The 11612-nt window shown below is 39.0% G+C and overlaps 1 protein-coding gene across 1 annotated transcript in view; it reads left to right on the top strand.

Annotated features, from left to right (window-relative positions):
• Positions 1 to 11612, top strand: part of PITPNM3 (PITPNM family member 3) — a 152179-nt gene that overhangs the window by 64781 nt on the left and 75786 nt on the right. Inside the window, exon 2 of the mRNA XM_087717345.1 lies at positions 7886 to 7972. Coding sequence (XP_087573471.1) covers positions 7886 to 7972 — 87 coding nt within the window. The remainder of the gene's footprint in view (positions 1 to 7885; positions 7973 to 11612) is intronic.

The following is an 11612-nucleotide window of genomic DNA, read 5'->3' as shown; positions in this document are numbered from 1 at the left end:
ATATTTACTAATGTTTAATGCACCATTGTATTCGTTTTCCACATAGGCTTTCAAATACTTTTGATTTCATGGACTCCCAAGAGGCTCTTAGGATCTTAAGACCACACTTTAAGAAATACTGCTCCAAAGGAGGATGGAGATTGTTGGTGGCTTTGAGAATATTGCTATAAATTCAAGAGACCTCCTCTTGCAAAATCAATTTCTACTTTTCTCAGACAGTCTCTTGATGTCAGACCTACAATATCAAATCTATGAAATCTATTTTCCCCACAAAAGCCATCCTCTGAGTGGGTAGGCCTGAGAGAGAGTGACTAGCCCAAAATCACCCAGTGGTTTTGTTACCTAAGAGAGGAAGGTTGGAATCCACTACCTCCTGATTTCTAGCCAAGCATCTTAACTACTAAAGATAGTAGGATTACAAATAGTTCTCTCACCATGATACCTCCTGATTATATACTCAATAGAATAGAATAACAGAGTTGGAAGGGACCTTGAAGGTCTTCTAGTCCAACTACTTCAGACAAATGGTTATCCAACATCTTCTTAAAAACATCCAGTGTTGGCGCATTCACAACTTCTGGAAGCAAGTTGTTCCACTGATTAATTGTTCTAACTGCCAGGAAATTTCTCCTCAGTTCTACATTGCTTCTCTCCTTGATTAGCTTCCACCCATTGCTTTGTGTTCTACCCTCAGGTGCTTTGGAGAATAGCTGGACTCCCTCTTCTTTGTGGCAACCCCTGAGATATTGGAATACTGCTATCATGTCTCCCCTAGTCCTTCTTTCTATTAAACTAGACATACCCAGTTCCTGCAACCGTTCTTCATATGTTTTAGCCTCCAGTCCAGTGGTGAAATTCAATTTTTTTTTAATACCAGTTCTGTGGACGTGGCTTGGTGGGCATGGCAGGGGAAGGATACTGCCAAATCTCTATTCCCATCCCACTCCAGAGGAAGGATACTGCAAAATCTCCATTCCCACCTCACTACAGGGGAAGGATACTGCAAAATCTCCATTCCCACTCACTACAGGGGAAGGATACTGCAAAATCTCCATTCCCACCCCACTCCAGGGGAAGGATATTGCAAAATCTCCATTCCCATTCCAGGGGAAGGATACTACAAAATCTCCATTCCCATCCCACTCCAGGGGAAGGATACTACAAAATCTCCATTCCTACCTCACTACAGGGGAAGGATACTGCAAAATCTCCATTCCCACCCCACTCCAGGGGAAGGAGACTGCAAACTCTCAATTCCCACCCCACTCCTGGGGCCAACCAGAGCTGGTATTTGCTAGTTCTCTGAACTACTCAAAATTTCTGCTACCAGTTCAGAACCTTCTGAATTTCACCCCTGCTCCAGTCCCCTAATCATCTTTGTTGCTGTTCTCTGCACTCTTTCTACGTGGTCCACTCAGGTCCATATAGTGGACCATGTAGAAAGAGTGCAGAGAACAGCAACAAAGATGATTAGGGGACTGGAGCAGGGGTGAAATTCAGAAGGTTCTGAACTGGTAGCAGGCACTTGGCACTTGGCATTTTGGGGGAAGTGGAATTGAGGGACTGGCATGAAAATACAAAACCAGAGGCTTTCCTCCCTCCTTTGTGTGCAATCCATTCTGCCTCCCCCCCGCCACTCATTATTCCCTTTGGCTGCTTTTATCTTGCTATTCCTTCTGTCTGCCAGTTCTTCCCAGGTGTTCCTCCAGTTTGGCTTAATTAAAATCAAAGCCTGGCTTTCCATTCAATAACCCATTTGTAGCTGATTTAATTTTTATGAATTAATAAGGTATTTTGCCCCCCCCCCACTTTTCTTTCTTTCTTTTTTTTTTAAAAAGGGGGGAGAGCCCTTTGATGCTTGGAATTGCTGCCAGTCTATCCACAAAGATGAACGATATGCTATTTTGGCACATGGAAGAGATCAAATAATTTTTTGTTAAGTCTTGCTTTGGGGGATGTCTACTGGGTATATATGTGTTTAGCAAATAAGCTGTGCTTCTTAGTTGCTCTTTCCTCTTTTCCCAGTAAAAGTGGTTTGAACATGGCTGTCAGGGGTTTCTTAGTCACGTGATATCTTTTCCTGTTTCTCCAGCTTTGAATGATGATACCATCCGTCTCTTTATGTACCAATAAAGGAGAATATTTGTACCTTAGGGTTGAAATGAAGGGTCCTTGGTGCTCTCTGAGCTTGCTTGTTTTCTTGCAGACGTTTCATTACTCTAGGTAGGTTTAGGTTTAGGTTTAGGTTTCGTTTTATTTATATGCCGCCCTATTCTCAGCGGGACTCAGGGCGGCTCACAAACCCAAGAGGGGAAGGGAAACACAAGAACTACAAATACAAGCATTTAAAATAACCAACAGACACACAATCGAGAGGGGAAGGGAACTCATCAACCCCAGGCCTGCCGACACAGCCAGGTTTTAACGGCTTTTCGGAAGGCCTGGAGAGAGGTGAGGGTCCGAATCTCTGCGGGGAGTTCGTTCCAAAGGGCCGGCGCTGCCACAGAGAAGGCCCTCCCCCGGGTAGTAGCCAGATGGCATTGGCTGGTAGACGGAACCCGGAGGAGGCCAACCCTGTGTGATCTAATGGTAACATCAGTGCTAGTCCTGATGCTGAGGTAACTGATGCTGTTACCTAGTTAAGGTAATGAAACGTCTGCAAGAAAAGAAGGAGACTCATAGAGGACCCCTTGTCTCTTTATGTATATTGTATTGTATTATTTTCTTTTGTTTGCAATATTTATGTTTTTAGATTAACGGGAAATAAAAAATTCTAAAAAACAGAGTAAAAAAAGCAAAGTACCCAAAGACATTTTGGTTGATTTAATGTTGCCATTGAAAATTTATGCACAATAATAAAATGTTTATGTAACTTTGGAAACAGATGGGAGAGAAACACATATATGCTTCTCAGGAGAATGCTTCCCACTGTCCGGAATACGAACAAAAAGGATCAGTTCACTGCAGGAATCCATCTCTAAGGCTTCAGGACTTCTGAGAGTCTTCATTTTGTGTTATAACATTTGCAGTTAGTCCTACCCTTTACATCGATGGCAATGTCGCTCTCATTAAGAAGGATAATTAGAAATGTTAGCATTTTGTCTCTACAACAGGCAGCCTCTCTTTAAAACAGATGGAAATATACAAGCCTTATGCCAACTTGATTTGCACATTTCTCCCTTCTTTGGCAGTTTTCCTGATACAGAAAACTTTGTATAGTGGGGGCATCCTGCTGCTACCAGCTCCTTCCCTATTTAGGAAGCCAAATTGTCTACAAATCAGCGAGTCTGAAGAGGTCCAAGTTTGCTTGTTGTTCATCCTTGTCATGGTTGAGTTTTGACAGCGCAGCGTTTGGCCAAATGGCTGCTATATTTTGCAAAAGCAAGCTGTTGCCATGATAAAATAGTGATGGGCCCATTCCTTGCCTATAAACTGTAGATACCATTCATGAATATGACAGCAAGAGACGTTTTGCCCTGTGAAGCCATCATGTCTTCCCAGGAGGAGATAAAAGGGGAAATGCAAGTGAAATTGGAAATAACATTGAGAAACCTCATCAGATGCATATATTATATAAAAAGAAACAGAAAAAGTCAAATGATTCCCTCCCCAGGAAGTTCTTTCTCATTTCAGCATCAAGGGCAAAGATTGCCTGTTTTGATCTTCTGCGGGGAAGAATTGGACATACCAAACTTTGCTTGCATCATGAGTGCTTTTGTCACAAATATGTTCTTGTGTGAGCCAGGTCTTTTGAATAATTATTTATACAGCACCTTCTGTACTCATGGAGCTTTACCATGTCCCATGAAAAGCTTATAACCTAACATTTGAGAAAGGGGGAAAGTAGAATGAAGTTCAGTAAAGCTATTGGACTGTTTTACTATTGGAGGACCCTGACTGCTCTTTAGAGTGCCAGATCCTGAAGATGAAACTCAAATACTCAAATACTTTGGCCACCAAAGGAGAAGGAAGGACTCACTGGGGAAGAACCTAATGCTGGGAAAGATTGAGGGCAAAAGAAGAAAGGGACGACAGAGAATGAGGTGGCTGGATGGAGTCACTGAAGCAGTAGACGTGATCTTAAACGGACTCCAGAGGATGGTAGAGGACAGGAAGGCCTGGAGGAACATTGTCTATGGGTCACTATGGGTCAGATGTGACTTCGCAACTAACAACAAAAGTTATTGGAAAACCAATAGCATAGCAACATATATTTATTCAACTGCATGTCCTCAAGTACTGTATTTTTTTTTGAAGAGAATTTTATTACATGAAACCACTGGGTTTAGAAAGCTTGGATAAGAGTAGCAAAATAGGAGATTCCAGATTAACAGGATCTGATTGGCCCATTTTCACAACCAGATGTGAAACCTAACTACAATTAATCCCAGCTGTGGATGATTATTGAGACTTGAGTAAGCATAGAGGAGGATTTTAATTTTTTTCTTCCCTGCTCAAGTCCTGAAGAAATAATTCTTCTATAGATGGTGTTTGCTTTGGGGGTGAGTCACACCAGGGGCAGTGGAATCTAAAAAAAAAAACTTTTTTAGAAGCAGATTTTCCTCAGGATTTAAGCAGTGAGGAAAATGTTAAATCCCAGTAAGTTTCGGCTATGTCCATATTGTATTTTTTTTAAAAAAATAGTGTGTTAAGTAAATTGATCCTTCACTACTGTTGCCTGAGTGATATCGTATAGTCTTGTTTGCAGCTTGAAAATAAAGACCTACAAAATTGTTTCCTTTAAGGTAAAGATGAAATGTAAAAAGAATGTCCTTCAAGCCCTAAACATTTATCTTAATAATACCTAGGCTCAATTAGCAAGTTTTTGTCACTTTTTATAGTTTAATTTGAAAGACTATTTGTCTGAGAACATTTAGGATTAAGTGGATTTTATTTAACATAGCCAAGCTGTTAGCATTTCCCCGGTTCAAAGCCATCAAGATACTGGCTTCGTAACTGCAACATTCATTAGTTTTAATTGGATATCCTAAATTTATAAAAACATAGCCTACTGTATTATATTAAACGGGTTCTGCAGGAGAAGTAGAGAGAGGCTTTGGTTGTTAGCAAAATGTGGCTGAATGATTAAATCATTGCTTGTATATGCCAACATATTGTTTGAGTATGAAAAGCAGAAGAAAACAGCAAATGGTTAGCATTAACCTACCAGCATGGAAGCCCAGTTTGACTCGCTTATTTGGGGAATTGGGAGTATAGTAAAATTTGAAATAATCAGCTTAATATAATTTAAAAAATAATAGCTACTCTGCACTCTGACTGGAATCTATTATTAAGGATTATCTTGGCTGAGAAACCATCTATCATTAAGATCTTCAGAAATAAGAGCATGTGTCATCGAATTACAATCTTTGGACAGGACTACAATTACTTATTAGAGGAAGAGGCCCACAAGAGTCACACAAATTTAAAATAAACTTACAACAGCAGCTCGTGACCTGTAATATCATGAACAGGATATAACAACCTCTTTAGAACTCATCTTCACCCAGAGTGTGACTCCTGTGCTGTTATACACTTCATTGTTAATTATGTAGCTTGTCCTCATCAGTTTGAAAGCTCCCATAGTATGGGCATCTGGGGGCTCAATGAAGGAGAAGGCAAAATGATACATAATGGCATGACATAAATGAGACTGCATAATACTTATATCAACTTCGTCATACCAATAATTCATGCAATAATGATGCATATATTGCCATTTTAATGTCATTGTTACTTGTTACAGATGTTGCTCCACTGTAATTATAGACTAATGAAAATGACAACTAAAAAGATATGACACCAAAGGAAAAAGTGAAGTGTTGAGAAGATAAATTAGGCACCAGTTCAGAGTGATCTAAGAGCCCAGTTTAGCTCAAAACATCAGTACTGAGGGAAGATGGCAGATCCCTTTTCCTCCTGTGCTTATTCACAGGCTGTTGGTAAAGGTTAGGTCACCCTGGCCTAACTTTTTTGAGGCAACGTCAAGAAGAAATAGCATTTATTAACAAACCAATGCAATTTTGAAACAGAAAAGGAAAATTCCTAACCTAAGCGAAGAGGAAACAATACATTTGGCCATGAACTTCCGCTTTGAGCCTCTTGTATCAGCAAAACATTGCTCAAGCATTTGGACTGAGAGACTTCAGGATATGTCATAAGTCCATTCCTTATTACCGTCTCACATCAGTCTACTTGAAGTATTACCGTACCATTCTGTCAGTGTTTCTGGTGTTCTGTTGTTGAATGTCATTGAGAAAGGTATATTTCTCGCAATGGGAAAGAGAAAGGGAAGCACACACGCCATTTTCATCCAACCATTAATGGATCAAGAGATCTTAGGGGATTGCATCCAGGTTTTCCAGAAAATATATAATGGGAAGAGGACATTTGGCTTGTTTACAGTGGTCTTTTGTTTATTTGCATCAGAAGCATCACAATTAAAATAAAGCATACCATATAACATAAAATACAAGATTAAAATATGCACAAGTTAAACAAATCTTGCCCAGAAACCAGCAACATTAATTGTGTTGTTGTGCTGCAATGAATCCTCAAGTGTACACTGATCAGGGCACAAAGGATAGGTATACATATATATATTGTTGTCTACATGTTTACAGTGGTAAGAAAAGGGCAGATGCAAAGAATTTGTTTTGCACTTCGCTGCTTCCAGTTGCCCTGGGACTGGAGGGCCACACTGCACCTCCATCCATCTGCTCTAGCAAATCTGGCCCCATCTGTTATCCAAAGGAATAGCTGTCACAACTTTCTATTTAAGCAAGACCTTCAGTAAGTTAAAACCAGCCCAGACTGAAATATGTATAAACGCCATTTTCCTGCTTACCACTTCATTTTGGCCTCGGACAGTCAATCTGAGACTTCTTCTTTTCCTACTATTGCTCATCTCCCATGTGCCTTGTCTTTTTTGACTTTCAGCCTCAGGGCAGGTCCAGCTCAGTATCTTTTTTTATGATGAGTTATTTTGGCAGACAAAACTTGATTGAAAAACAGGACATAAAATGAACGACATGTCAGCGTTTGAGGTTTGTTCAGAATGCTATGTGTCTGAGAAGCAAATCTGTAATGTAGCGTGGCATCCTAAATCTGCAAGTTGATCTGGGCAGTCCCTTATCTAAAGAATGGAGGTGTGCCAGCCAGTATGATGATTTCCCAAGGCTAAAGTTAAAGCACATTGGACTTGCCCTCAATTTAAGTGCTATCATCTGAATTAAATGCAATCTGATAGGGTCAAATCCCAAGGATTCTGCTAGCAAGGGAAAAAGAATAGCTTTTCCTTTCTATAGCTCCCAATGGTAGGGTAATAAAATAGGTCAGTTCCACTTTCCCCCTGTTCCAGGGTGGATCATTCAGAGTTTCTCTTAACTTGTCCCCTCCAAATCCCTCTTGATGTTTAATGTCCTTAATCTCCAGTGTCACCGGATTTCTGATTACAGAGGCACAATAGCAATGATGAAATTTCCAAACATAAAAGTCTTTGTTTGATGTGTCCTCAAAATTCCATGACTACTGCCAAGGCCCTTACAATTATTTAGTTACTTAAGAAATTGTTATATCTAGTCATTGATTAATTGGTTATGTCTGCATCAAAATTGCATAGGAGAAAGAAGCATGTTTTTGCAGCATTAAATGATAGATTATTACAGCCAGGGAAGATATGATTTGACAGTAGCAGTTTTTAAAAATATGTATGTATGTGAATTTATTAGCCACCCAATTTCAGTAGACTTACATATTGCTTAATATTCGGTATATTTTAAAGTTGCTGACTGAATGATGGAAGGTTTTAAATATGCATAATGTTTGATTGGGCTCCATCTTGTAAACCTCCGTTTGCTAATATTGCCTTTCTCCCCTTTTTCAGTTGGATTGCATCATTTTGGCTCCCAGTGGCTCATGGAAGGCTTCGACTCAGTGGAAAGCTCTGATGATGAATTCTTCGATGCACGAGGTTTGTAATTCTTCTTCATTGGTTCTGAGCTGTCAAGTTTTCAGGGAGTTTTAACAAGCCCTGTCAATGTGTAAGATTTACATTTATGTTTAGCTTTCTTAAAATTTAAAAGCCTATAGTTTCATTCTCCTTTTAGGGCTTTATTGAAAACTATTCCTGTAACTTGGCTTTGCAGAAAAGAATTTGTGATGTACTTGGAGAATCTCTCCGCAGAGGGTGATTTATGGCTAATTTGTTTTTTGTTTTTTAAGAAGGGGAGAGGAATGTGCTGTAGCCACTGGTGATCTGAAATTGAATAATAGGGGTTTTTCATTTTGGAGAGGATTGTCTATCTGCATGGACTAGGTGAATATTTGTATTTAAAATTAAAATACACCGAACATGTTGCTCCAATGAAGAGCAAGACAATGCAGATTTTTTTTGTCATGTTGTATACATATTTCTTGAAAGAGGTTGGGTACATTTTTGCTTGTTGCTTGTTATGGCTTTCCCTCCTGGATCTTTTTGCTCAGGGACTGAGATTTGATGTTGTGCCAAAACTAGACTGTGGACTCTGTGCGGATGGCTCACACACCATAGTTTAGGTTAGCTAAAAATAAAGTGAGGAGAAAATTACAATCCATCCTTCTCTGCAATTTTGTTTTTGCTTGACAGAGAGAAACAAAAGTGCCCTTTTCAAAGCAGGCATAAGCTCTTAGATCAAAGCCTGCTACGGAACTTCCCAACTTACTCAAAAAGTAATGCCACTGTTTTGTTGGTACAGGGCTTTTTTGGTCATTTAACAAATTGTTTTACTTTGATTTTCTGCCCTATATGTAAAGGGTCCTTCTGCTTAAAACCTAGTATTTTGGAAGGCTTTGGGATGACAGACAATGCCGGGTTACATCATTTATCCAAAGTTTTGTGTATATCTCTTTAAATTAACTTGTCTGCCGCTTGCAGTGGGACTTGTGAGTGAATTTATAACTGTAAGATCATTTGTGTATGAATGGAGGTAGCATTTTGGTTTTTTGGACTATGTATCTTAGTGAAGGCATGGCATGGGGAAAAAGGTTGTACTTTGATAAGTGTCCCCCCCGCCCCCCCAGATCTGCCTCCGGATCTTAGAAATTGCCAAATTAATTACTTGCTCAAATATTGTGATTTGGAATATTTTGGAACCTTGCAGACTTTATTACAGCAAGCTGTACCCAAAGATAATGGATATCTGCAGCCAAAACAACTTTTATGGATTGTTTTCTTTCATTTATCTGCTTTAGGACCTATTTATTTCCTGACTTCCTGTATGTAAATAGAATGGTTCAATTACACTGAGGTCCACTTAATCATTCTGATTAATTTTGGGTCCTCTAGATTTAACAGCAGATATGTTATTTCCTTAATTGAGGCTGGCCTTAGAGAATCTACGAGCTTTAATGGACCATTGCAGAGATGAAAAGCTCACAATAAACTAAAATCATGAGCCAGCAGTGTGTAGCAGCAGCCAAAAAAAGCTAATACAATCCTTGGTTGTATGAACAGAGGCATAGAATCAAAATCACGTAAAATATTAGTACCGCTTTATAAATCCTTAGTAAGACCACAATTGGAATACTGCACCCCATTTTGGTCACCACATTACAAAAAAGATGTTGAGACTTTGCAAAAAGCATGGAGAACAACTAGGATGATTAAAGACCTGGAGACAAAAACATATGAAGAACCGTTGCAGGAATTCAGAGAATATGGTCAGAGAAAAGAAAGGTTGGGGTGACAGTTGTTTTTTCTTTCTTTCAAACTTGTTGCTTTAAGATTTCTTGCATTTATTTTATTTCCCCCCACTTTTTATTAGTTATAATATAAAATGAATTTACAAAAGTGAATCATAGGAAAAGTAGAAAAAGTAGAAAAAGTAGGGGAGGAGAAGGGAAGAGAAAGTGTAGAGAAAAAGAAAGAAAAGACATTGACTTCCAAATCCCGTTGGTGCAGTAGAAGAAGAAACAACATCAAACCTCAACTTTCTATCTTTACATAATAGTATAAACTAGCCATTTCTATAACAGCCAATTTATCTAATCAGTAAAACCCAAAATCAAAATTTCATTTTTTGTTCCACCTCAAGCACAAAGTCTGGAAATGGTTTCCAAGTAGAAACAAAAGCACTTGTGCCGAGGTGGCGCAGTGGGTAGAGTGCAGTACTGCAGGCCACTTCAGCTGACTGCTAGATCAGCAGTTCAGCGGTTCAAATCTCACCGGCTCAAGGTTGACTCAGCCTTCCATCCTTCCGAGGTGGGTAAAATGAGGACCCGGATTGTTGTTGGGGGCAATATGCTGACTCTGTAAACCGCTTAGAGAGGGCTGAAAGCCCTTTGAAGCGGTATATAAAAATCTGCTATTGCTATTGCTATTTTCTTTTATCAAAGCAATCATTTGAGCCACCTCTGCTAATTCCATCAGCTTTTGCAACCATCCATTTGTAGGGAGTAATGCATCCTTCCATTTTTGTGCATAAAATAATATTGTTGCCATCCACATTTATAATGTTCCAAGGGGTGACATGATAGTATTCCAGTATTTAAGTGGCTGCCACAAAGAAGAGGGGGTCAACTTATTTTCCAAAGCACCAGAAGGCAAGACAAAAAACAGTGAATGGAAACTAATCAATGAGGAACCTGGAATTAAGGAGAAACTTCCCAAGAGTGAGGACAATTATCCCGTGCAAAAGCTTGCCTTCAGAAGTTGTGGGTGCTTCATCACTGGAAGTTTTAAAGAAAAGGCTGGACAGCCACCTGTCTGAAATGGAATAGGTCTCTTGCTTGAGCAGGGGGTTGAATTAGAAGACCTATAAGGTCCTGTCCAACTCTATTCTGATTGATATACTGCAAATGTTGATGACAGATAATAATATAGATCTAGTTTCAACCTTCAGATATCTTGGCACTTTTACTCTTTGGAAGTGGGAATGAAAAAATGATCTGCCAAAGCTTTTCTACTTTTCTTTTTTTAAATAAACATCTTTTTGTGACTTGATGTATTTTCTGATCACTGTTCTCTTCTTTGATACTACTGAAAAAATGAGCACCTGCTATTTTTGGGGTTGCTCAGCTAGATGTGTCATTTAAAGCATGAATGGTATGTGTCCTCAGACATATGTTTTAACAGAGACTCAGATTCTCCATAGCAACCACAGGTACGTGGTTGGACCAAAGTCAATATTGTTATATTCAAAGACTCTTTAAAAAAACAGTATTAGTAAATCCTGGGTTGGTCTAGATTCTCAATGATTTAATGCTCTAATATATAGGTATTATCTATTAGAGCATTAAATCATTGAGAATCTAGAGCATTAAATCTGCAACTCACAGCAGAAACAAAATACACAGAGAACACTTAAAGCATTAGATTAAAATCTTCACTAGAGAAGACACAATAAGAAGCCTTCTTTTTCCTCCTGATAAATGTACTTCTTGAAAATTATCACATGAACTTTAAAAGAAACTGCTACAGGAACAAGCAGGAGCTTCTCTTAAAGTGAAAATGTCAATGTGAGCAAACAGGCGTGATTTTTTTTTTAAAAAAAATCTAGTTTATCTTAGTATCTACATTATTAAGCAGAATTTCAAGCCTGGCAGTTTTAAAAAAACCCGTAGAACATATTACT

Source organism: Thamnophis sirtalis, unplaced genomic scaffold (assembly GCF_051295495.1).
Source record: "Thamnophis sirtalis isolate CommonGarterSnake01/CBP01778 unplaced genomic scaffold, rThaSir2_p1.2 scaffold_6, whole genome shotgun sequence".
In the NCBI taxonomy this organism is placed as follows: domain Eukaryota; kingdom Metazoa; phylum Chordata; class Lepidosauria; order Squamata; family Natricidae; genus Thamnophis; species Thamnophis sirtalis.
The sequence above is the reverse complement of the archived record's forward strand: the minus strand, read 5'-3'. Positions and strand labels throughout refer to the sequence as shown.